At 48.0% G+C, this 27,517-nt stretch overlaps 1 protein-coding gene across 1 annotated transcript; it reads right to left on the reverse strand.

Moving 5' to 3' along the window:
• Nucleotides 1–231: 231 nt before the first annotated feature.
• CTDSPL2 (CTD small phosphatase like 2) lies at nucleotides 232–27,219 on the reverse strand. The gene is made up of 13 exons (XM_050309545.1): nucleotides 27,205–27,219; nucleotides 11,580–11,788; nucleotides 10,239–10,377; nucleotides 8,292–8,441; nucleotides 7,638–7,850; nucleotides 6,827–6,905; nucleotides 6,428–6,539; nucleotides 6,052–6,138; nucleotides 5,389–5,451; nucleotides 5,215–5,294; nucleotides 3,181–3,307; nucleotides 2,780–2,875; nucleotides 232–2,272 (listed from the first exon to the last, which is right to left on the reverse strand). Exons 2-13 carry the CDS (start codon nucleotides 11,769–11,771, stop codon nucleotides 2,207–2,209), a joined length of 1,404 nt encoding a protein of 467 aa, XP_050165502.1. The 5' UTR covers nucleotides 11,772–11,788; nucleotides 27,205–27,219; the 3' UTR covers nucleotides 232–2,206.
• Nucleotides 27,220–27,517: the final 298 nt, after the last annotated feature.

Consider the following 27,517-nt stretch of genomic DNA (forward strand, 5'->3'; position numbering starts at 1 on the left):
TGACGTGAGAGGTTCGGAGGAACCTCCCTTACACAAAGCTCTGCCCTTAAACCAACGAAACCCCTCCAGTTCAGACTGACCTTCCAAAGAACAACTCACAGCGAGCCTGCAAACCAAGGAGCAGCTCCAACACGAGCTGCCCCCTTCCAAAATCCAGCGATCCTTCCAGAGCCATGGGCACAGCCCCCAGGGAGGGGCTGCCCAGGGCGACACGGCTGCGCGAAGCAGATGTAAAGGTAATGTTCTGTACATTTTATTTCAATAAAGACATAAGACAAACAGCGTAAAGATGCCCAGATGCCCTAAAGATAAATACATTTAAAAGATTCTCATTAAAATGAATCTGTAGTATTTCTTTCCTGCAAGCAAAATACCTTTCTTTAAATACAAAAAAAATCAGTATTCTGAATTGCAAATGTTTTCACTTTTTTTTTTGCAGAAAATCTGCCATGATGATTTTGTTTTTAATGAATAAGGATTTTCCACAAAACAGGCTTGCTCTACATGCTAAGTTTAACAGTTCAGTGACACCATGTGCTAGCTACATACACAACAGATAATATAGTAAGAAAACACTCAACCTGATGAAAAGTTAAAATCTTCATTAATACACTGGAAAAAGTTGACATAACTCATGCCTTTTAAAATCAAAAATACAAAAATTAAATGTTTTGCTAAAAAGATTTTCCTTATTTTAAGGACTCATTTGAAAATGAAGCTGCATGTAATTTGTACAATAAAATTGTACAAGTAAACAGGTAATATACATAAAAAATTAATTGACATACTTCTCAATTATCAGCTGTCCACCTTTAATTTCCAATACTGTACTTTCTTATCAAGCATACAAAATAGCAAACTTCTCTTTAGAAAAAGTGCCGTTCTGTGACATCTTTTACACAAAACCAGTCCGAGCCTGTGGCGTGGTAATGCAGTCGAGAGGCAAAGCTTCCCACCTCGTACGAATTCCACCTTCCATAAAAAGCCTCCGGAATAGCAGATTTCCCACCGTTACAAAAATATCACCTCCGGGGCGCTGCATTAGGAGCCACGGCTGGGGCCTATTCCCTCGGGAAACCACTGGGATGGCAGGCGGAGCCCTGCCAGGGACCCGCTGCCCCGGGAGAGGCTGAGTGGAACCAGGAGTGTCACAGGGGTGCCCAGCCCAGGCCCCACTCCCCGGAATGCTGAGTGGCAGTCCTGGAGCGCACGAGGCAGCAGGAGGGGGGTCCCAGCAAACCTGCGAGCTGAGCACGCTCCTCCCCCTCGCCAGGTCCATGCACAGCACAGTGTGAGGTATTCCTTGTCCATCCGCGGGGCCGCTGCCAGGTGTGCTCTGTCCGGAGTACGTGCCATCACAATGGTTTAAAATAGTCGGAATATTAGTAATTCTTATCTTCTTATCTAGCCAGTCTCTTGATTTTTGAAAAGGTTTCGACTACAGTAGAATATTACAGAAAGAAAATATAAATGCAGGGTTTTTTGTTTTGTTTTTTTTTTTTTCTCTTTCTAAATGAAACTTACGTGGGCTAAAACTAGAGAATATTTTTAAACAAATATACAGGATGCAGGCAGACGAAGCAGGGAAACGGCCAGCCAACTGTTTAATAAAAAACTAACAAAATTTGGCTATTTCCAGAAAAACTATGAAGCGCCTCAACTAAAAGGAATGCATAATGAAATTCTAATCTAATACAGGTCAAAAATGTAAAAAGGTTATAAACCTTAACAGGAAAAATAAAACAACTTTTACTGGCCATTCCTGTTGAAATGAGAATCTTAAAAGTAACAGAAAAGTGGCTACAAACCCACTTAGAGCACCGAACAGAGAGAAAATCCGAGTCCATTTTCAATCTCTGTTGTATCATAAAATCCTGTGTTTCTAACAGGTCAAACTGCTGGTGGCAGAAACAGAATTTTCTTTATAAACTGCAGATGTCCTGTACATAAAAAATTTCCTTGGAGTTGCACTAGTTCTAAAGCCTTTTCTGTTCTAGCCTCCCTACTGCGGGTACTGGATTGTACTGATGGCGGCAACCTCAGGTGTAGAAAGTCTCTTTCTGTAACCCTTGATCAGTGTTGGGCACCAAAGATAAGAAAAGCAAGACGGGGTACAAAAATGCAAAATTTCAACAGTAATGGCAATGTTTTGTATTAGTCCAACAGGGTCCTGCATTTCCTCCCCTCGGCAGCGAGAGCAAAGGCTTTAATCGGGGGGTAGCAAGTCATGCAAGCGAAATCTGTCTCTGATGTGAGGTCGGACGTCTTCGTTCTGGGGGGAGAAGTGCAGGTTTAGGGCAATGAGCACAGCCAGAAATCACATTTTCACAGGGTTCATGGTCTAACACCCCTATTTTGACATAACAAAATATAAGCAATTAATTATGTCATTCAAGAGGTTTACAGAAATAACTACATAAGATCCACAGCAATCTGGGGTAATTTATTTGTTTCAAGAACAAAGGCACACAGCACTCCCAACAACGGGCACTGTGTCATGGAAACATCCCCAGATCCCAGAATTCCTTATAACTGATGTCCCAACCCCACAGCCCTTGGTTTCCAGCACAGTCAGCAATGCCAGCAGTTCCCCCTTTGCTGTGGGAACACGTCCCTGTGCCCACTCTAAAATCCTGCCCACAGCAGCCTGGTCACACAGGGACACACGGGGCCTGCATCAGCCTAAATCTCAGTGACTCAAAACCCCTTAAAATATGTGCAAATACTTCAGAGAGCTCACTGACGTTTTTGGCAAGAGCCACAGAAAGGAAACACTTACCAGCTCTACGAGTTTCTCCAGAAATGGAATCAATTTTAGGAGTTCGTTGTCATTTTTATCCATGAACCAGCTTTCTATAGGAATTCCATTGGAAAGCTGAAGTTAAAAAGGGGAAAAAAAATAATCAAGACATGATTTATACTTAATTTATTTACAAATATGACTTGTGAAATAGCATTTGGAGGAAAAACATTTCCAAGTCAGACTTCACTGATGTGTATTTTTCCCACAGTTTGGTTTGTAAACCTCAAAACAAACATAAGCCCCAAACTTCAGTAAGAAGAGAAATCCAAGTGTAGGGTTTCCCTGGCCCCAAACTTGGGTAAGAAGTGATCCAGCTGCAGGGCTCCACTGTGCTGCCTCGGGAAGCTCTGAGGTGCTTGCTGCCCACAGCCCCTCACCTGGTAAGCAAAGGCTTGCGGTGAATTGTCGATGATGATGGTTTTGGAGAGGTCTCTGCCCAGGATGTTTAAGTCCTTGATGTAATTCCCTTGTACACACACACAATGCTCACGGAAAAGTCGATGCCTGTCATTAAAGGAAGACATTCATTAATGAGGCCAGTGACAACATCCCCCCTGCGTCAGGAGCAGGTGACTCTGCCAAGCGTTACCCAACATTTTCTCTTCCAACCTCCTTGTCCCTTTTAAAGAATTGTGCCCCTTTCCCGTTCACTTTAGAGCTTTTTACTGGTAAACTCCCCAGTTCAGGTGATTTTGCACTAACCAGTTCTGGGTTAGTGTGTGTTTGAACAGCTCTTCCTTTCTGATCCCCCTCACAGACTGACAAAGGGACCCAAAACACCCCAGTGATGTGCCAGGCCCCAGGTGCTGCACAGGAGCCAATTTATTGGGGGTTATTATCCCTTTACTCTGTCCCATGCTCCCACAGAAGGAGGCCTCCCTGTGCCACCGACTGCCAGAGCACAAAGTATCACAAGAATTGTTTCTTTCCTATTACACCTCGGTTGGCAATTAACCTATTTCAGTTACTGTAGCTTGAAAAAAAGCCTCGAGGCCAAAACATCCCATCAATTCCTTCCTTTCCAATTAATCTGCTCCCGTGTAATTCATGACAGAAGAAATGGATGGATTGACTAGAAGGAGTCAGATTAAAAAACCAGCAGGAATAAAGCTCCCATTTCATGGCATATCAACAGAATTATAAATTGTAAACCAGGCAGATTTGGGGCTGCCCAGCCCTAGGACAGTGCAGTCCCTCCCAGGCTGCCTGTATTTTTAACTGGAGTTTTCAGCAGCTGTACATAGTGTGCTCAGTTCCACACGGGAGCTGAGCTCCCAGTGTTGCCATGGAGGGAAGGAGCTGCTGCCTCGGCATTTATATATAGAGGGTGAGTCACAGAGGGGGCCTGGCAGGCACTGGGGCTGGGGCACAGCCGGGGCACGGGGACCACAGCCCCGTGGGCAGCACGGGGACACCTCCCCCAGTCCCAACCCTGCTGGCTCTGTGTCTGACTGGCCTGCCCCTGCCCCAGCACAGGTGTACTGACCCAGCCCTGGGCTGGGACCAGGGGCTAACACCTCGGATGCACAGCCAGGCTCACGTTCTGGAGCTGCCAGTGCCTCCTGTCCCCATCCCACCCGGGTGACACCGCCAGGCTCAGGCATTCCAAAGACTGGAAGGATTCCCAAGCCTAGTGGCAAGGAGGTTACCATGCCCACACTGGGATTCTGTGGTGGATGTCACATAAAACAAGCAACAGTATAACTGTTCCTGGATAAAACTAGAGACATCTTAACTTTGTGCCCTTCAAAAGTGAGTTGGGATGTGCCCACGCCAGCGAGTGAAAGCAATGGATAAAACCACTGTCTTTCCTGTGTGTGTGTGTGAGGAAAATCCAGTTTCCCTCAGAACACACAGTAACACGATGCACAGAAGGGCTGTGCAGGTGTTGGGTGCAGTCACACAGCTCTGACCACCACCAGGCAGGTGTTTGCTTCCCTGACCTGGGGCACCCTGGGAGGGGGAATCCCTGAGCAGAAACCTCTTTGGTTTCAACTTCCCCAGGTACAGTCCCCCTTCCAGGGGAGCATTACAGAGTCTCACCCCATGGAATTTCCTTCTGCCTTAAGGAACTGCAAAAGCCAATCACTTCCCAACAAAGCTCACTATTGAGAAATGATAAACCAAACCAGCTCGAATACAAAACCAACAGACAAATGATTTTGTGATTGAATAAGAACAAACAGCATGCTGATTGTAAAAGTTATACAAGTCATAATTTATAGTTAATAAATCGATTTTTGAATAGTTTAAAGGTAATCTGATACTCAGTTTATTTCCTTTATTTGCAGTGTGTATTCCAAGCACATTTCTGATCCCCAAGAGGACATTTGCCATGAGGGAGCCTAACAGAGGATGAGCAGGTACAGGTCTTGGTCCCTGAGGGCATGTTCCCAGTGTTCTGTTCTTACCTGACCAGTTGCTTTTTGGGGTCCAGGATGTTCAATAACTTGTCTGCATACACCTTCTTAGAAGCAGTAAACAGAATGATCTGGGGATTGAAGGGGAAGAAGTCATTACTTGAGATGCAAGTGTGTGGGTATCATTTGAAAATGAAATTCAAAAGCAGTGGCCATTTGTTTTACCTCATAAATCTGAGACATACGTTCCAGGAACTCTCGGAAGAACGGCCTTAGCCGGACATAGACCTGGAGCAGAGATGGGCTTTAGTAAACTCAGACTGCTTCAGCCCTCCCCCACCCACACTGTGCCACCTGGTGCAGAGGAGGCCAAAATGAGCATTAGAAATAAACAGCAAATATTAACTTCTACTATAACCTAGTTACCCCAATATTCCACTGGCTCACTGCCCAAGCAGCTCTAAGTGAAGGTGTGAGATGATAACATTGAGCTACTTGGAAATGGGATGGAATTGGAAATAATTTCAATAAAATATAAAAGTTGAACAGTCTCTAAACTAAAAATGCAACTGGTTGCTTTGACTGAACATCCTGACTCGGCTCTCAGCAGTGGGGCAGCAGCAGTTCCAGCACTGAACGCTGTGAGCCAGTACCTGAACTAAATCATCAATTAAATCATCAGTCCAGGGCCCTGGAGCACCTGGTGGAGGTGAGAGCAGTCCCAGGCTCCGTTATGTCCCTGGGGCCAACACTCAGGTAATATTTGGTGTGTGCTGGACAGACCTGGCCGTGACCTGAGCCCACAGTGACAACACAAAGGAGAACAAACACAAACCCCAAGGATTCCCACCTTAAACAAAATGAAAAGGTTTGTGTTTTTCTTTTTACCTGGTAAATGACATCTTGGAAAAGGACTGGAAAAGTGAGTGCAGCATCTTCTAGTTCATTTAGACTACAGTGCACTAATGTTTCATCCTATTAAAAAAACATATAAGAGAAAGAAAAGAGTGTGAAATGATAAAAACTGTAATGCCTTTTTTGAAAAGGATGTAAGTATTTGACAAATACAACAAGCATTCTATTCCTGCCACTATTAATTAATTCTTTTTTAACTACTTTAACTAGTATTTTTAACTAAAAATACAAAAATTTATGTAACATTCAACAGTCTTTTAGTTTAAAGCAAACACGACTGATTTCCACAAGCAAAATAAGGGAAATGCTCCATCCCCCAGCTCTAGTTCGTGTTTATAAAGATATTTACCAAGTCTAGAACTAATGAGAACTCTGGTGTGCTTCTGGTTTTGAGTGGGAGAGCTGGCTTCCTGTTCAGCTGCTCTTCTGTTAGTGGGGGCACATGTTTGATGAAATAATATCTGAAAAGAACACAGATTTTGCTGTAAAAATGTACACTATTGAACTGCAATGTTTTAGGTCAAGTAAATATTTGAAATATTTAGGGCTGCACAGGAAATAAGTATTTTAAATTGAAATAAACCCCATGACAATATGCAATTATTTTTTTAAGTTAAGAGCTTTTGGAGCTCATTATCATAATATTAAAATGATGCAATTAATATAATAACAAATATAAATAAAAATACCATAACCCTATACCCAAAATGGCCAATTGACTATTTTCAGCACAAACACTGGCACTTACGGATCAAAGACTTCCCAGTCCTCTTCATAGGTGGCTTCTGCGTGAGCTGATGAGTAGCCACTGTCTGGAGATACTGGTGCTAAAATTCAACGAAAATGACCAAAACAAAAAATAAAACAAAAAACCACAAGAGCTGGTCTTATTAGTGCAGTTCTTCAAAGCCACAATGTGCACTTGAGACATGAGGGAAGAAGCAACAGTGAAGTACTCTGTCCCCAGCCCCACCTCCCGCCCCAGGGGCTGCTCAGACATCACATTTACCCCCTTGGCAGGAGCCTTCAAGAACTATTCATCTCCCAAAGCTCTGAGGGTCTGGGGAGGGTTCAGGGAACTGTTAAGGGTTTGATGTTGCCCATCCACATAGAAACTGTATTTTATGGCTACAACTTTTGTCAAAAAAAAAAGGATGTATGGTGAGCCTTTTGAAGGAAATATGGACAGCTTTTCAGGATTTGTGTGTAAGGTCTGTGTGGTTCTCACTGACCACGTGGTTCTAATATAAGATATCAAAATGTAGCCAATTTCTCTTTGAGATGAGCAAGCCCAGAGTGTGCCTGTGCAGTGGGGTGTACTCAATGTCCATAACAACACTTTTCCTCTGGAACCTTTGTTTCCATGTGAGGAAGTGCCACGAGACCACTCGAGCCGCACCAGGGACAGACAAGTCTTGCCCAAAGTGTGCCTGTGGTGCAGGAGCCAGGTGGGTGTATTAACCACAGGAATCAGCTCTAGCACTGTTTGAGAGCCCCGGGCAGGGTTTGGGGCAGGGTTTGGGGCAGGGTTTGGGGCAGGGTTTGGGGCAGGGCTGTACCCGTGAGCGGGGGCAGGTCGCGGTCGCCCGGCTCCTCCGCGTCCCCCAGCCCGTGGGGGACGGCCCTGACCGGCACGGGCTGCCCCGGGAACGCCGCGCCGTTGGTGGACGTCGCCGTGCTCGTCGTGATCTCGTCCACCTGCTCCATGTCCAGCTGCTTCACGATCTCCTCAGCTTCCACAGCCTGGCCCGGAGAGTCCGACCCCGATGTTCCTGGGGGAGATTTCGGGGCGCTCGTTACCCCCGCGTTCCCCCCACAGCACCCAGAGGCACCGGTCAGCCACACGCAGCAAAGCTGCAGGACAACTGAAGGCATCTGCCTTGAGTCACGTTACAAAAATGAGACCCAAAATGATGGCCTCGACAAATGGCTTTAAGATATGTTTGGGACAAGAAACTTAACCCTTTTTTTTTTTTTCCCTTCTTATTTTTTTTTTACTGAAAGGTGCACAGAGATATTCTAATGCTTATAAACTTATTCCTTCCTTCATTAATGATCAACCCATCTAAGAACTGCAGAGCCCTTTATCTGGCAGCAGTAACTCTTGGTCTGTAAATCAGAATGCAAAGTGTACTGCTGCTCAGAACAGTAATTTCATAAAAGAGTATCTTACTCTCAGCTTTAACACCACTGGCCTTTCACCTAAGACTCACCATTTTTATTTGCTGGTGAAAAAAAATTGAAAACGGGAGAAAATATGGTTCCCAGTAACGTTGTCCGTGGGGGGCTGCCAGTGGTGGGGTTATCTTCCAATTTTCCATTTTGCTTTACGTGTTGGTTTGTCATCTCATAACTTCCAGCTTCTGGAAGAGAAAAGTGACAACCTGTAAGACCACGCTGCTGTTTTCAGTTACATCCATGTCAGCATCTGCTCTACAGGATCCCTCCTGTTCCTGGTTCAGCTCTATCCACAAGAGCCAGTAATTTACTATCAGCATCAAAACAAAAAGTCGGTTTTCAACACCATCATAAGTTTAACACTCCAGATTAGGAAACACTCCTTGTTTACATAAACAATAGAAGTTTAAATCCCTTCAATGGACTTGGTGGGAGAGAGACTTGGAGCTGCTGTGCCCCTGGCAGAGCACACTGGTGTCAGTGTCAGGGGGACTCCACTAGATGGAAGCAAGAGAAAGTGTCAGTGAGCTCCCGAGGCTGAGGCTCCAAACTGCACCACATCCAGGATTTGTTCCTCTCCACATACACACCAATATGTGCACAAATACAGTTCCAAAGTTAAATAATCTTTAGTTGTTATCGCAGATAACAAAGGCAGAATTAAATAAATCTTCAATTACAATATCATATGTAACAATGAAGGTTTTCCCAAACTATGCAGGTACAGTTATGCATATCCCAGAACTCAAATTCCCATCTCATGGCAGTTCTGAGACTGAGATGAAGAAGAATTCTTTCCTTCCCAGCCCCCAGGCTCTGAGATGTCTGTCCATATAGAAGTGAGGGAATGGATTTCATGCACATGAGCTGGGAATGTCCCTGTCAGCTGAGCCTGAAGGAGCTGCACGGGGAGTCCACACTGCCCTGTTCCTATATGGACCGTGGGGTGTGCCAGCTGCAGCTCTGAGCCCCCACTAATGGGGAATATTTGAATTAAGAACTTGTATCCCTGGAACAGTAACACAGGCTGAGGGTGCTCCACGTGCCCTGGAACAGCACAGAGTCACAGCATGGTGTGGGTGGAAGGAGCCTTATGGACCATCCCATCCCACCCCTGCCATGGGCAGGGACACCTTCCACCAGCCCAGGGTGCTCCAAGCCCCGTCCAGCCTGGCCTGGGACACTGCCAGGGATGGGGCAGCCACAGCTTCTCTGCCCAGCCTGTGCCAGGGCCTGCCCACCCTCAGGGATTCCTTAGAAAAGAAGTTTAAAGAACGGGATTTTAAAGGTAGAACCACAGATGATGTTCTCAATATCACTGGCAATTGTATCATGTCACTACTAGAGATATTCAAGAACAGACAGTTTTCAGAGGGAACAGGGAATCTCCATCCTTAGAGAGATAGAAAACTTGCCTGGACAAGGCTCTGAGTAGCCTGATCTAACTCCAGAGGCAGATCTCACTCTGAGCTGGATCATCACTGCTGGGAGGGAAACAGGGGAATTGGTCCAGATGACCTTTAAGAGTCATTAAGCCCTTCTGATCCTACAATTCTGTGACAGAAACCTGCCTGTGTGTTTGACAAGTGCTTTCAGTATTAAGGGCACCTGGTTACTTCCACAAAGGTCATGAGCTGGGAGTCATAATTCTCTTTTATTTGCAAGAAAATGGAAGAAGAGCTAAATCAAATAATTATTATTGGCTTTTTAGAATCACAATTAAAAAGAGAAAGTTAAATTAGTTCCAGAATAGCTGCTGCTGATCCAAACTGTTCTTACAGAGACACAGTGAGCGTGTCTGAGGAGTGGCAGCAGTGTTGCTTGCGGCCCTGGAACTCCTGTTTTGCTGTGATTAGCTCAGCCTTGCCCTCACTGAAGCCAGTGAAACCCTGTGAGTCCCCAGTGCAGGAATTCCTGGCTCAGGTCAGCTGGGAGATCAGTGGATGCCATGCCCTGCAGTGCCCAGGTGAGGCTTTACCCACCTCCATTCATCTGACTTTTCCGCCGCACTCGCGAGATCTGTTTGTTGGGCTTTTCTCCCGACTGAGGTGTGGATGTGATCAGGTTGTTATCTATGTCCCGCTCAATTCGACTCCTTTTTGTGGGGTTTTCTCTTTCTTCCTTGAAGGAGAAAGGAGGCAAAAAAGAAACAGACTGAACAGTGCCTTCTTTTTTCCATGGAATGGACCAGATCTGTAAAACAGATCAACTGTCACAGTTTAATGAAAAGCAAATTGGAAGCAGATGTAACCATTGCTGAAGTGTTTCTTGGTTGGTACCTCTCTGTTTCCAGGACAGGTTGTCGTGGTTTAACACGTCATGAAATATTCTATTTCACTATATTTTTCATAATTCAAGAATATACTGTTACTTTAAAGCTATCTGAACTTCAGCTTGTTACAAAGTTATCGCTTCAACACTTTAGTTTGAACCCCAGAAAATACTTTTGAATTTATATCAGATTTTTATTTATCATGTAGCTGATCTGGGATACACTGTAAATTAGTTACGGCTTCTCAGCTACTCCTCTTTAAAATTCACAGTTACATAATGTCAGTATCTAAACTGCTGGGGGTGAATGAAGACGGATTTTTTAGACTGGCCTTCATTTAGAGAAAAAATCACAGGTTTTTGAAGCAAGGTTACATTCAGCCTATCAAAGTTTATGTGTGTATATATATATATATATTTGCTGTATATATATAATTCACCCTCAAATGTACATGTGACAGGTGTTCACACGGGAAGATCAGTAAAGCTCCGATTTCTGCCTGGACCAAGATGAGATTTCGTGGTTTTCCCTGGCAATACCTGGGTTTGATGCTCTAAGCAGGGCAGTGCCCACTGCAGCAATCGCACAGCTGCAGCAATTCCCTGACACTTGGATTTGTGAGGTTTGACCTTTACTGACTGACTGACCCCTAAACGGTTTTGAATAAAAATGCTAAGAACACTCAGTAAATTTACGCTTACACACTGGCTTGCCTCAGTTGCCAGAACTGGTAATTCCTCCAATTTGGATCCAAGGACTCTTTAAAACAGCAATTAAAAATCTACTGGATTTATTAGCCAACACTTTCACAAAGAAATACCAGGTAATAAATGCCTGTGATTTATTGGACTGTTAAATACACCTATGATTGACTCCTGAAGGATTTCCAAGTCTGCTTTTCCTGACACAACTCTCACAGGCGCCTGTTGCCTTCCAACTCTTTACGTTTCGCTTCCACCACATTCTTTGTTCTCAACAGAAAGGGGTTTAAAACCAATTCAGCCCACTATGACCCAGCCAAGAGCCAAGCAGGGCCCCACAGCCGGCTTACCTTGGGTGTGCTTCCTTTAATGAACTTTTTGATCGAAGACAAGAGGCCGGTGTCATTTTTCTGTGGTTTCCCCCCGCCCCCAGGTAAGGTCTCCTCCACCTCCGAGTGTTTCCGCTTGGCCCGGAGCGCCCGCTGCGGGTGGATCTGGTTGGACTGCTGAGAAGCTTTCCGCGTTCTCAGCCTCATCTTCATGGGCACCACATGGAAAGCTATAAAAGGAAAAACCAGGAATACTCAGTCATTGAAGAAACGCACGAGGCTCCGGCTGCTGAATTAAGGAGTTACGTAAGGCTGGCAGAGCTCTGCCATCCCTCGCGCGGCCTCGCCCACGGCACGGGGGAGCTGCGCGCCTGGGAGCACAACACTGGCACCACAACAGATGGAGCTCACCCGGCCACGCACACAGCCAGCCAGCACATCCACGAGCCCCGGCACAACCCGAGTGGCAGGAAGGAAAAATCGACCTGCTTGGAATCACAGGATCGTCCAGGCTGGAAAAGACCTCTGAGATCACCGAGCCCGGCCCGTGGCTGAGCACACCTCGTCAGCTGGGACGGTGTCACCACCTCGCTGACGGGACTGACTGCGTGGTGTCTCCAGCCCCAAACAACTGGATGCTGCGACAAGTCCTTTCCACCCCGTGCTCCTCACTATATTTCATTTAAAGTCTCCACATTACATTTGAGATGAGGCATAAACCTAAATTTGTGTCAAGTGTTCACAGAGGGAATCATGAGCCTGTGCACTCAGTGTGGGTGAGGACAGAGAGCTCTGCAAAGGAACCCAAACTGAGCTTTCCTAGAGCCAAGTTTGGGAATAACATCAGACCTCAGGAAGACTGGTGTAAGGGCAATATTTATTAAAGCAGAGTAAAATGCCATTCCAAGGATTGCATCCCATTTATCTCCAGTGTTCCAGTGGACTGCTGGTATTGTCACTCCTGTGTCTCAAAGCCACTGTCCTTCGGACTGGGGATGTGCTTTCTGCAGCTGCCTGCAGCCCAGAGCTGGGCTGCTTTGAAGGGGACTCCTCATGAGCTTAAAATCATTCATATGATGGATCAGGAGCAGAAAAATGAAGAAGCAAGAAATCCATCTGAGATTAACACAGAAACACTGGTAAGAAAGTAACTTGCCTTTCCTAGCTGAAGTCACGACAAAAAGCAGGTTTTTAAAGCAAACTGCATGCTTATCATGACAGGAATCAGTGTCTGCCTTTCGGGCTTCCATTTAGTGTGGATCTGACTGCTGCAGAGACAGAATAAATGTAACATTTAACATACAAGTTGCCTCTCTGCAGGCCATTTAGTGTGGATCTGATGGCTGCACAGACAGAATTAACAGTCTGTAACATTCAGCATGTAAGTAATGTCACAACAGGTATGTTGTTTAGGGAAAGGCAACGGTGGCACCGGGATGAGTCACAGACAGACAAATGCTGATCATGTTTTTCACTACCAGTCCAAAGCCTGTACACAGCTGTGTGTGTTCAGAGATAAATCTCAATCTCACACAAAGGTGTTGCAGCTACACCTGGACACCACACAGCCTATGGAGCTGGTGGATTCTGGAGCTGGACAGGACAGAGGTCCAAGGATGGAGGGAGGGAAGCTGGGAGTCCCAGAGGCTCCGATCCCAGAGCACTCACCACGGCAGAGCATCGGGCTCAGAGCACCCTCCACATCCTGGAGCAAAGGCGGGCAGAGCGTGAGAGCCCCAGGCAGGTCCTGTGGAACAGGCCAAGGTGCTGTGACCTCTGTGACCCAGCAGTGATGTCACGGAACCACTGAGGGGGGAAAAGCCCTCAAGGCTATTGAGGCCATGGAATCCAACTGTCCCCCAGCACTGCCAAGGCCACACTAACCCCCGTCCCCGAGTGCCACATCCTTATGTCCTTAAATCCCTCTGGGGATGGGGACTCCACCCCTGCCCTGGGCAGCTGTTCCAGGGCTGGATAGCCCTTTCCAGGAAGAAATTTTCCCAATATCCAACCTGAGCCTCCCCTGGCACAGCTGGGGGCCATTCCCTCTCCTCCTGTCCCTGTTCCCTGGGAGCAGAGCCTGACCTCTCCCAGCTCCCCCCTCCTGTCAGGGAGTTGCAGAGCCAGAAGTTTCCCCCTGAGCCTCCTTTTCTCCAGGCTGAGCCCTCCCAGCTCCCTCAGCTGCTCCAGACCCTTCCCAGCTCTGGACATGCTCCAGCCTCTCAATGTCTTCTTTGCCATGAGGGCCCAGAACTGCCCCCAGGGCTGGAGACGCCCCAGCAGTGCCAGCACAGGGACAGGCACTGGCCTGGGCTGTGCCACACTGGTGTACTGGCCACACTGAACAAATGTGTGTAAAAAGGAATTAGAGAAAACTGTCAAACACTGAAGGAAGACTCACATGAGAGAAATTCCAAATTGAGAATGAAAATGTTACATAAAATTTGCTATGGTACAAATTGCCTGACTTTTCTAGAACAGAAACAAATATTAGGCAGACAAAGAATGAACCAATGTAATATCTGTCAGTGGCAAGTACATATTGCTACTGTTCAATGAGCTGAACTGCTCTGCACACCCCTGCCTGTCCTGTGGCTCACTGCACACCCTGGGTATCATGCCTGGGGTTATAAATATCTCTAATGGACTTAGCAACAGGTACCTGCAATCCTCTCAGAGACACGAGTTTGCTCTCCTAGTGCTTGATCCCCTTGGCAGGGGAGTTTTTACTGAATTATTGCCGTGGTTCTTCCCTGAACCAAGCACAAACCAGGCTACAAAACTTAACTCAGTGAAAAGAATCAAGCCCAAACACGTAGGAGAATTTCTCTCCTCAAACCTGCAGGATTTGGCTTTCCCCAGGCAGGCCATCCCTGGTGGCACAGCTGACCAGGGCTGAGCCAGGGCTCTGCAGGGAGCTGTGCTGAGGGAACCCCTCTGCAGGGGCTGAGCTGGCATCACCTCCTTCTGCAGGTACAATAAACCAGAAATTTGGGGGGAAGGAAAAACCTCGTTCTTCAAAAGAGAAATACCTGGCAAAGAGGGACTAAATGGAGTACTCAAACAACAATTCGTGGCACAGGAAAATAAACTGAAGGAGCTCTTAAAACGCAGCAGCTGAAGGAGCTACAGCTGCAATAAATTCCATTGTCCTGAGTCCACACAGCCCTACCTGTGTCAGGCTCCCTGCCTGTGAATACTGTTGTTATTCTGTGGCACAGGTACACTGTACCTACAGGAAAGAAATTCCTGTGAATGACTCATATTTCAAACGAAGAACACACCTGGAATCTGCAGCTAGGGATGGCTTTTTCCCACCACATATGACACTGCTCTTTCTCTATTTTTCCCCAGACTATTAAAAGAGGAATTAGGTGAGGCACATCTAATTACAGGGTTTAGGGCTTTCTGATACAGGAAAGAGTTGAAGATGGTAAAAGAACAATAGTGATGAACAATAGGAAGAGATAAGTGACAGGAAAAATTAAATATAGTGTTGAAGGATTTCTCTCCATTTATTTTGGCACTCAGGAATAACACAGAACTGCCACTGTGGAAATCCATCCACCCCAAGCCTCCACACCAGAGGAGCCCCAGAGGATTCAGACAACTCGAACATGTCAGGAGTGTAACTCCAGTGATAGGAACACAGGAGGCAAAAAACCAAAGTTATTTATCTGGTTTTTGTCCTGAAATGTTTTGTACACAAAGCCAAAAAGGCAGTAAAATATTTTAACTTTTAGACTTTGAGCAGGAGCAGCAATGCATGGTGTGGATACAGACTGACACATGACCAGCACAAAGCTGGGATCTGTCCCCAGATTTCACAGCTGTGACAACAGAGGGGTTTGGATTTGAGGATTGGCAGGTTTGGTGTCCCAGCCCAGCTCCCCCAGACCTCCCTGCTGAGCTGTGCGTGGTTCCTTCACACACTCCTGGATCTCTGTGCAGATCCACGGACAGAGGAACCACGACCAAATATTTCCTTCAGTTTGCTTTTGAACAAGCAATACCAGAGGTATTTCGTCAGCACATTTCACGGCTGGGACGTGACCCAGATTTCGGCATGAGGAAACATCCCAAGGAGGGGATGAGCTCCCTGGGCTGGCTGAGATCCATTCACACGGTGCTTGGGATGCTTCAAGGAAACCCAGCCCTGCTGTGCAGAGACCCCTGAGCCACCTCGGGAAGGGACACGTTGGTCCCTGGGTGGGGAGGGAGAGGTGGCCAAAGAGCCACCAGCGAACGACCCCCCTGGGCTGGGCTCAAACAAAGCCACCCAAATGACACACACATATCCAGCCTTCCTTCCACACAGCCCCAGAGCCCTCCACAGACTTCAAGGAAATGCTTTCCATTAGTTCAAAGATGTTGAGACTTTTCCCTCCAAAGACTCTTGGCCTTTCTTTAACCGACTCAATCTCCTTCCCTAGAAAATGACAGCAATTTTGTGTTACTCTGGTGGATGTGTTTTGTACATTACTTGTCAGTCTTCTCAAATCTTTAGGTGTGTTTGTCTGCAGCTGCAGAACTGAGAGAGCAGTTATCCAGGAAACCCTGACTCAAAGGAGTCTGGAAGTGGTGCCAGTCTAGTGTAGGTAAAAGCAAAATTAAAAGACACTGGTTTATTAAAACAGCAAATCCCACAATATGTACTATTCAAATGCTGGTACTGGGTTATGAAATCTGGATAAATGTATGCAGAAACCACAAGTTCCACCAAAACAACAGTTAGGAATTCCAGCTATCAAAGGTGCAATGCAAACACCACCTCTAAATTCTGCTTCACTGAAAGCCCCTTCTCTGCTCCTCCCCATCTCCCAGGGCATTAAATCAATTCCACCTGAAATAAAATCCTGCTTGAAATCCCTGGTCTTCAGTCCCCTTGTTTGAACCCTGATTCCTCAGGACATCTACCTTGTGCTCACACACTCAGTTCTACTCTCCCAAAGTTTGGACATCCCCCCCAAACCAAACACGCCCTTACAAAGACTCTGCCAAGGAGCGACACAGCTTTCCAGAATTGGCCTCAACTGAAAAGAGATTTTCTCTTCCCTTATTTTTCTGCTCTAGCCATCATATTTCTGTTTTGCCATTGCTCTGCTAGTGAGGCTTTGTTTTGATTATACCAAATGCATTTGGAACTGAAAGTTTATTCCCTCCTGGCCAAGTTATTTTTCTCTTTGCAACTGAGGGCACACACTGGAAATTAATTCGGGCTTTCCACACTAACCAAGGAATGAACACGGAGAGCTGGAGTTAGCTGTGGGAGAGCAAATCCCAGAGCAGAACCCCAAAACCTGCTGCCAAAGGAAGGCACTGCTGACAATCCCTGCTGTTGCAGAGAGAATTCCACAAGTCACTGCAGATCTCACTGGGCTCCCCGAGCGCGTGGGAAAGGAAAGTTTGCAGTGCCCGAGTTTTAAACGAGCAGTAACAAATTCCACAGAACCAGCACTGCTCCTGCTGGGATTCAGGGAGGGCCCAGCTGTCCTCAGGCTCTCTGGACATTTAATCCATGCTGCCAGGCACACAGGGAGCCTATTTATGGAAGTCATCTCCCTCTCATTACAGCCCGTGGCACAGGTTGCAAACACTTCCTGAACAGACCTTCCAGGATATTGCCTGACCACAACAAAGCCTGAGGAGTTACTTTTCCTAATTGTTCAGCTCATCCATATTAGTTACCTTTTCAATTTAAAGAAAAATCAAGAATGTTAAGCCCAAGGAAGCCTGTGTTGGACTCTGGATGCCATGGAGTAACTCCTGGGATTGTCAGGAGAACACAGGAATTTTTGCAAGGTCTACACAGCAACAGAGTTGCCTTCTGCTTGACTCCACCACAACACCTAATCTTGCTCCACTTCACCTTAACCTTCCCGTGGGATCACAACCACAGTCACATATCCCACAGGACTAGGTCAGGTTCCTATCTTTTAAAGGGCTAGATAAGGGGTTTGGCTGCTCCTTTGGCCTTTAAAATAGCAAACTATTTTTACTGCTGGATAAAAACTCTTTAAATGATAACATGATTCTTGTTGCCCTGGAAAACACTTTTTCCTTGGTACACCATTTAAACCTGACTCTTTCAGGGCTCATCCTGGCTTCTTTCTTGCATGGAAAACTTCACTCCTATAAAATTGCACTGTTTGAGATTAATTTGTGCATGTACCTAAGTTAAAACTGACAGGAAAGTAAGTGCTAAAGGTTTAACAGCTTTACTAATTTGTGAGGGATATTATGTTTTTACATATAACCTTCAACCATGATACTGAGACATGATGAACTTGAATCTCACCCAGTCTCAAATACTTGCCTGAAATGAGTTTCAGGGACCTGTCTGATTCTACCACAGTGAGGTTCTTTTACACAGTTTATTTTCTTCCCTTTTCCCTCCTGTTCTTCATTTTGGGTGAAAAATCCACAAGAATAAAACCCAAACCTTATTGCCTACTCAGTGGAAAGTTACAGGAAGATTCTGGTCAATATTCCAATACTACAAAGTACAATAAGCACAATTTACAAATGAGAAGCTTTGTAAGGCAAAACTGCTCTGCATCCACACTGCAAGGTTCCCAGTGTTCATTCCACTCTGAATGTCATGTATTTATTTCACAAGATAACCCCCCACGATGGTCTAACATATCTCTGCCACTCTAAAATGTGTGAGATGTAATGAAGCAGTAACTCCATGGCTGTGAAGTGGCAGAGATGGCTCTGCAAACAGCCAGGGAACTGCTCTCTGAGTGAGAAGGTGCTGTTTGGCTCGTGCCTTACTTTGGGAAGTTTCTATCTGAGGGGCTTTCTGAGCTGGAGAAGAGGGAGGTTGTGCACCAGTACCACAGGGCAGAGATCCAAGTGCTGCAGCAGGAAACCTGCATGGGTAAGTCCCAGATCTGCACACACCACCCATAAATCTGTACCTAGATACCTTAAATCAGAGGAATCTGCAAGGACAAGAAGTGCTGATACCACCTGTGAGCTCACACAGGGGCTGCATTTGTTGCCAGTCATTCCCCAGCACCAGGAGTGAAGCTGCCCTCTCCACCAGGAATCCCACAGATGAAGAAAGCACCCAGCCTCCTTCCAAAGCAATGCAAGTCTCCTTGACAGTGGTTAATTTACCACATCACTAAGCAGTCACACTGGAATTTGGGAAAAATTTTCCAGATACTGAGGACATTTGAGTGAACTTAAGTAACAAATTTAATGCAAGTTAACTCAGACAGCAACCAAATGCTCAAAGGAGTTGCTGTCACCTCTGTGCCCCATCACACAGGACAGAGCACACCCCACCTTCCGCTACAAGTGCTGAAGAAACAACCTAGCAGAGTGGTGGAAGAGTAGCAATGTCTTATGGGGGGGAAAGGAAGGGTTTCTGCTTCCCTCACCTCCTCCCTCCACATCCCTGGGCGCCGTGGCAGCCCTGGCAGCGCTGGCACACAGCTCACCTGCCAGCCAGCCCAGTTCTCAGGCTGCAGCGATTCAACCCGGGAACGAGGGCTGGAATAAAAACACGCAGCTCCTGGCAGGGGAAAGGCCAGTTGTAGTAGTGAAGCAGCAGGGCCGGTGCCCGGGGTTGGAGCTCCGTGCCATGCTCAGCCGTGCAGAACTCCGGCTCCCTGGCAGCGGCACGGCAGGATCAGCCTGCTCCTGGATGGCGCTCAGGAACGGCTCCAAGCACTCTGTGGGACAGGGCTCTTCCCTACAGGCAGCACTGAGGAGGTCACCCTGATTTGGAGGAACCCAGCTCGGCTGGGTCACACCACCGGCTCCCAAGGCCACGGGACACATCCTGGCCCATTCCCTGGAGCAGCCAGGAGACCGTTCCACGCTGCTGTGGAGCCCCAGCTCCAGCACGGCCACAAGCCTGGGGTTGTGTTGATGTGATCAGGTTTAAAATTTGCCTTTCATTTTCTGGCACGTTATTTTAACAAAGAACATCCGGTCACGAATTTTTAAAGCAACAGTATTTTCTGCCATGGGTTTCGTCTGCTCACTGCACTCCCTGATGGGCTCTGTCCTTTAGCAGAGAAACACTGATCAGCTTTTTCTAGAGAAAATAAGCCTTAAACAGAGTTCTGCTGTCCATAACTGTCTGTGTGTCTCTCAGTCCTCCCCGGGAAATGCAGAACCCACAGAGCAGCATCAACCCAATTTCACAGAGGGACAGAAATTCCAAATGGACTCGGCTCTTACAAGGTCTCTGAAAATCCAAACCTATGTAGGGAACAGAGACCCTCCAGCATCCCAAATAGGCAAAAATGGCCACATCCCTGTTGTCATCCCTCGCCCAGCCTGGCTGCACACAGACACACTCCACCTTGTCTCCTTGCCTAGGCCACCTCTGGAATATTTAAAAACTTGCACATTAAAGCAGAAAAATTTCCTCTCGTCATCCTTTTGATACCATGTATGTTATAGAACAGAAATTAGCCTTTTCAACTGTCTTTGAACTCGATGGCCAAAGCCCACCAGACCAGTTAAACAACACCTATTGCAAACCTGTGTGCAGAGGCAGCTGGGGAGGGTCTGTCCAGCCACAGGGCAGGAGCAGAGCTGAGCTGTGGAGCTGCAGCAACAGGTGGAAAAACCTCATCCCGAATGCAGAAAACTGCACAGATTGTCAGTGACTCCCCTCTAACCTGTGGATGCTGACTGGAGGATTTTAACCCTCTTCTACAGCCCATCACTCCAATCCATCCCTTCCATCAGCTGCCCTGTGCTCCTACCCACACACCCAGCCACAGTGGGGATTTATCAGCAGTTACTGTGGTTTAAAACCAAAACTACACCATCCAACGAGCCTTCCCCTCTGTACCCAGCGATTCTGACACCCATCAGCCCCCTGCAGGCACAGAGCCTCCCAAATTCCCAGCAAAGGGCACAGCAGCAGCTCCACACCCCCGTGGTCTCACAGCCCACCAGGGAACAGAAAACACATCAGGTGCAGAAGGAGCAGAGAGCCATCCTCCTGAAATGACTTTGTCGTTTTGAAAGCACAGGCCACCGATGACAAATGTTTATTTTCTAACCTGAAACTATTTTACAGTTTGGAACCCCGCTACGTTAATTGACTCAGGACATTTTTATATTAACTATTAATCTTTGAGATTGCACATTATCAAACCTTTTCCAGGTATATAATAAACCAATTTACTATCAAAAGAGAATTATCTTCAAATAAGTCCAACAGGGTAATTACACCTAACAATTAAGCCTGACACCTCTTTACCCGGACCTGGGTCTCTGCAGCCCATTTTTCCAACTGAGTTCTCACAGACTTTTCTCTTAGGAGTGCCAGGGAGCTTTCATGTCCCTCAGCAACACAAAAGTAAAGGGTTTTAAACCCAGTAACTACCATTGTTTAGGAATATCACTTCAGCTACACTGAAGTCTTCAAAAGTTTCTTCCAAATCTCTATTTTTAAGAACATAAAAGTATCATGATGACATTAACTTTGCTTTCTTCTATAATATTCACCAGCTCTGGCTTGATATGCAAAATAAACAAGCTTTTCTAAGCCTCTTTAAAATGATTTAATTACAACTGCTTGGTCTTGACAAGAGTTTAAGGTGTCAGATAAACTGAGGTAGATAACTCAATCAAATACACTGTAGTTAAATCCTGTGTATACAATGCCTTGAACATTCTGGTAGATATTCCTGCTATCTTTAAATACTTTCTGTACCTTTTGTATACTGTTTTCCCCCTCTGGAAACAACCTTAAAGCTTGAGCTCACACTACACTTTCCTTTGGCCAGCACAGACACAGAACTCTTCCCACAGAGCTAATAAGGAGCTTTCTCTTATCCTCGTTCTTTCTTAACTCCTGACAGACCCTCTCCATCATTTCCCAGCCACACCCAGGGCTGCAGCACATCCCACCTGGACACTCTGGCAGGACAGGCAGGGGGCTCAGCCCTCACCCACAGCACTTCCCTCTCTCCCTCCCATGTGATGGATCAGAACCCAGCAGCCCAAAGGATTATTCCATAGGAAAGGAAGGCTGCTGCACCTAAATGAGCTCCCCCAGGACAGGAAAAAGAGAGAAGGTTCTGGGGAAGGGAGGAGGAAAGAGGAGCATCTCAGGCGGTGTTATCTCCTACAGAAAGGGTGCTGGAGAATGGAGCTGTCACCTGGAGCCAGCCCTGTCCTGCCTGGAACAGAGAGTACTGCAAACACACCAGCTATGGGATGTAACCTGCAGAAGAGTTTACTGGAGCCTGGAGAAAACTACTCTGGGTGAGGCAAAACCCAGCACAGGGGTAAGAAATCTCTGTACCTGTGCTGGTCTCTGCTGCAGCACTGCAGCCCTCTGTGCTGAGCAGAGACACCCAGTGCCCCTGGGGCTCTGTCTGGACTGAGATCTGGGCTGGGCTGTGCCTGAACAGCAGCTTTCCCACTGCAACACTGCTGGGAAGGGAAAGGGCAGACCCAGCCAGGGGAAGGAGGCTCCCAGAGAGGCCTCGTGCAGCCGTGCTGGCCAAGGAACCCCCGCCTGGGGTTCACCACTAACCAGGCTGGTGCTGCCGTGCCAGGGAAGCCCTTGTGGTACAGCCTCATCCTTGGATTGAATTACCTCCCTTCCTCTAATTAGCACCTCCTAAAATACAGGGTGAATCAAAGCAATCATGGGTTAGAATGGCCTGGAGTAAACTGAGTTATGATTTAGTCTGAAATCGGTGCAGGGAAAGCGAAATTGCTCAGAACGACTGCTCTGATTTGATCAGAGTTCCTGTTAATTTATTAACTTAAATTAGCTATTCCTAAACACAGCCTAAATAAGGACAGGTTCCTTCTCTTCCCTCTGAGGCTTGGAGGATGCTAATGTGCCCTACGGCATCACCCTGTTCTGTTGCTAATGACACTCCTGCTGTGTTGTGTGTGTTTATTAAAGTAATTTATTTACAGGTAAATTCTAATCCAAATGCTTTAGAGTCTTAGATTCCCTTCTCCTACTTACACCTGGAATACTGGCAATGACTAGCAGGATATATTTTTTAGCACTGTGCCATGTTAAGTATCCACAGCTTATTTTCCAGATGCTGTGGAGTTAACAGTTCCTTTTAGTTAAACTTATTTTCAAGACAGTATTATAATTAAAGCTACACTGCTACAATAAATACTATGAACAGAGAATTAGAGATGCTTTGTGACTCCTGACTAGATTCCTCACCCACCAGAAAGGAACTGTGAAGTCAGACAAGGTAGGACTGTCAGGGATCACTTTGATTTCTGCCATCTGTCTCTACGTCATTCCAGCAGCCGCATCACTTGGTGGGCAGTGGATCCTCACTGCATCTAGTGCAGCAGATGGGCACTTCCTAAATGCTGGCTTTAGGGTTATGTTTAGCAGGATGCACAGAAATCTCACCGATGGGGCTGGACTTTCCAAAAGCTTTCCTTCCCCGTGGGGAGCTGTATTTTTAATGTCACCACAGCAGAGATCAATGAATGAATTGATCCGAGTGAATCCTGTCCACCAGCGGCTCCTTCCCCTGGGCTTGGCCACAGATCCCAGGATTACCACAAGCACTGACCCATCAGATAGGGAAACCGAGGCAAGAGAGGCCGGATCTCCTCAGCTCCCACAAGGGACAGTGCTGGCAGAGGTGGAAGCACACTGCAGGATCATGCTCAGCTCCCTGTTTCCTAACAGCAGCTTGTCCTGACAAGGGTTTTCCTTGGATCACAGGATACGACGAAAGAACTTCTCATTTCAGAAGTTAAGAGGACCTTAATCAAAGTAATTACTGAAACTGATCTGATTGGGAAGTAATCTATTTAGAAAAAGTTAGGAGTGCCAAGGGGGAAGCTCCGACCCAAGCCCTGAGCTGATTGCGTTAGATGTGGATGATTTCCCACTTAATTTTTCAAGAGCTATTGAAAATGTCTTCATCTGTGAATGTCAAATATTTATTTTTCTAAAACACCAAATAATGGCCATCCAGGCATCTCAACACGTAAACAACATGTTAGATGGGCTTTCAAGTACCTGGTGCATGGGAGTTTCTCTCCAGCAATGGGAGAGCCGCACTGAGCTGAGCTAACGGCACTCCAGGGAATTCCCCCGGGACAGAGCTCTCCGTAGTGCTGGCACTGTCACATCCTGCCTGGGAGAGCTCCTCTTCAACCAGCTGCTGAGAGCTTGCTCTTCCCTCCCAGCATCACAGCAATGATTCCATCTGAACAGTCTGCCCCCAACAATCACCACCCTTCGTGCATTCAATTCACCAGCTCTGCACTCGTGGTGTGTACCTGCACTTTGGGAAGATTTCACTGGGATGGACAAACATCAGATCCGAGTCACAGAATGGCCTGTGTTGGGAGGGACCTTAAAGCTCATCCTGTTCCACCCCCTGCCATGGGCAGGGACACCTTCCACCAGCCCAGGTTGCTCCAAGCCCCGTCCAACCTGGCCTTGGACACCTCCAGGGATGGGGCAGCCACAGCTTCTCTGGGCAACCTGTGCCAGGGCCTGCCCACCCTCACAGGGAATAATTCCTTCCCAATATCCCATCCAACCCTGGCCTCTGGCAGTGAAGCCATTCCCTCTTGTCCTGGCACTCCAGGCCCTCATCAATAGTCTCTCTCCATCTTTCCTGTCGGTTCCTTCAGGCCGCAATTGGCCTTCTCCTCTCCGGGTGAACAATCCCAATGCCCCCAGCCTTTCCTCACGGCACAGCTGCTCCATCCCTGCGACCACCTTGGTGCCTCCTCCCTGTGCTGGGGACCCCAGAGCTGGAGGCAGCACTGCAGGACCTCTTCATACACAGCACATGAAAACCGATTTTCATTTCAAATGCCCGGTATGTGGTGCCAAGGCTTCGGTGCCGAGCTGAGCTGCCAGCAAGGGATGGCATTTCATCCAGATGTGGTCCTCTACTTTCTGGGCTGAGAGGAGTAAGAATCATCATATCTGACCTACTCACACTAATGAACGGGAAAGGCACTGGTGGAGAGGAAGGATCCTGAGAAAGGATGGAACAAGGATGGAATAAGGATGCAGTCACAGGGCGAGCGCAGGTGGGAGAGGGGGTGCCTGTAAATCTGGGATGATCTTAGTAGTACTAAAATGACATCAAAGTCCAAACCCCATCATACACAGGAACTGGTTTCCCTAGGGAAACCAGGCTGAAAACACGTGGATGGGGAAGAACTTCTACAGGGTTTGGACAGGGAAGAGCTGCAATCCCATAACCTGGAAAAGGAGGTTTTAGGGTTATGCAACTACACCAGCTTCAGCTGTGACCCCAAAACGACCACAGTGATGCTCTGTGGTTACCTGGTAACCCCAAGTTACCCTCCCAGAAGGGCAAGAAGTCTCAAGCTTCTGCCAGAGTACACACATGTCTAGAAATACACAGTAATTTAAAATTCCTGTCCAATTCCAGTCCTACTTGATGTATCCTGCTTTTACAGACTCCCAGAATGGTTGAGGTTGGAAGGGAACTCTGGAGTTTCTCTTGTCCAACCCCCTTGCTCAAGCTTTTCTTGCAAGTTCTTGCCAAAATACTTCAGTTTGACTTTCAGAATGGTTTTTACAAAAATGTGCAAGTGTTCCAGGTTATTCCACCACTTACACCTGCGAAAAAGTTTCTTCCGTGGGAACGAAATATGTGCATAGAAATGTGTCAGAAGAGCAAATGTGATTCCTAAAGCCTCCTGCAAACACTATTTCTGTTGGTGTCAACCTCACAGCATCACAGGAGATCAAAGAAAAGAAAAGCCAGTGACACGTGGAAAAACTTGGGACGGCGAAGACTCGGTTTCCTTTTGAGTTCAGATGACTTTTTCTGGTTTCTTAACTGCTTAAATGCTCCTGGGCCTCTGCCAGTGCCACATCCCTGTGCTGGGCCATCACCACCACAGAAAGGAGTTACCAACACTTGCGGAGCGAGGCTGAAAAATCACCTTTAAATGATGAAATGCACGTACAGCCCCAGCATATGTGGAATGTTTACATTCCTAGAAAAATGATCCGACTGTCCCATTCAATCTCTGGGACAGACTGACAGGGGAATTTTCTCTGTAATAAAGAACTTCGACGAAACAGGAATGTCAGCTTTAGTTCATTCTGCACTGACTGGAACAAGATCAAGTCTTAACTAAGTTCCACACGATGTTTTCAGGGGAAAAGTGGAGAATGTTTCATGGAATTTAAGTCGGGATTTGGCTTGCATCCTAGAACATATATCTTGTTATGAAAACTGCTGAAACACTTTTAAGTGGGCAAGCCACAAGTGTCCTTGGAGCTCTCCAGTCAACTGGAAGTCACACAGGCAGAACCTCCTAAAGCAGAAAAGCCTGAAATTGGGAGGGGGGGGTGAGGGAGGGGCCAGTAATCTTGGAATCCTATCTGTTATCCGGAACCGTTTGCTTGTGCCTACAGCATGAAGTAGTTACAACTTGTTTTCTGCTATTGTCACAGATCCAGGACGTTACTCTGGCTAAATCATAATCTCTTCCTGCCTCAGTTCATCCATGTGTAAACCTGGCTCGCTAACTCTTACCTTAATGTGTCATGGGGCTTAATTAATAACACTTAGGTCTTTTAAGTCCTCTACAAACATTAACTACTTCTTGTAACAACTCTCCAAGGTATTATTATCCCCATTTTACTCATGGAGAAACGGCAAAAGAGGTTGTCACTCGCCCAAGGCAACAGGGTAATAGTTATACTTAGAGATCCTCTTCACGGACTAGCCTAACAGTGGAAACGGATCAAGAAAGGCAAAGACAACAATGACAAACTCCAAATTACTTTTAGAAGCACACCATACACAACTGGAAGATGATGAAAAATCCCTCCCAGAAACAATAGGCTCGGGATCATAAAAAACACCACAATTGTCACCGCGGAGAAAGAAATACCCCAGGCAGACCTAGGCTAGAGCTCACCAGAAAAGCCACAACGAAACAGTCAGACCTGTCCTCTCGAGTGCTCTCAAGTACCATAAAATTGAGCAACAGGCTCGTACGGTGCTCTCCAGTAACGCGGAGCGGGCAGATAATCAATGTGGTATGCAGCACGCTAATTCCTCCCGCCGCCTTCCCAGCGGGGGCCGGCGATGCCCGGCACGGCTCGGGGCGGCGGGGGTCCCGCTCGGAGCCACTGACAGCCTCAAACCCGGCGTCCCCCGAGCCCGGCGCCGCCGCCGCCGAGCCGCCCGCGGGGCCGTGCCCGGGCAGCCCGAGCGGGCAGGGCGGGGGGAGCGGGACACACGCCCGTGCCCTCCCCGGGGCCGGTGACAGGCGCGTCCGGCGCCCACAACACCACCAGCAACAGGCGCGTCCTGCGCGGGACCCGCGGGCTCGGCCCGCGCTGCGCCCGCGGCGCTGCGGCCCCGGCCCGGCCCCGGGACCCGCCGCAGGCCTCGGCCTGGCGGGGCGGGCGGGGGTGTCAGGCGGGTGACACCGCTCCGCCGCTCCTCGCGCCAGGGCCGGCACCCGCCGGGGCTGCGGCCGGGCTGCCCGCACCCGCGGGGGCTGCGGGGCCGGGCGGGGGCCGCGGGGTGCGGGCGGGCGGCGAGCCCGGCGCGGGCGGGCCCCGAGGGGACATCCCGCCGGTCACTCGGGCGGCCACCCTGCGCCCCCACCTGATCCCGCGCCGGGACCCGCGGGGCTCCGCCGCGTCACTCACCTGCGGGAGCGGGGCCGGGGGCGGCGCGGCGGGGCCCGCGGGCGCGGCGGGGCGCGGGCGGGCGGGGGCGCGGGCGGCGGGTCCGCGCTCGGGGCGCTCGGCGCTCAGCGCTCAGTCGCCATTTCCCGCCTACCGACCCGCTGCACCGCACCGAGGGACCCGGATGGCAGCGCCCGCCGCGCACGCGCACCCGCCGGGGGGCGGGCCGGGCAGGCCGGCAGCGAGCGGAGCGGGCCGGGAGGGGGAGCGGCACCGGCAGAGGCACCGGGATCGGCTCCGGGAACGGCACCGGGATCGGCCCTAGGAACGAACG

This window comes from Myiozetetes cayanensis, unplaced genomic scaffold (assembly GCF_022539395.1).
Source record: "Myiozetetes cayanensis isolate MyiCay16 unplaced genomic scaffold, myiCay2020 scf14, whole genome shotgun sequence".
Lineage (NCBI taxonomy): Eukaryota > Metazoa > Chordata > Aves > Passeriformes > Tyrannidae > Myiozetetes > Myiozetetes cayanensis.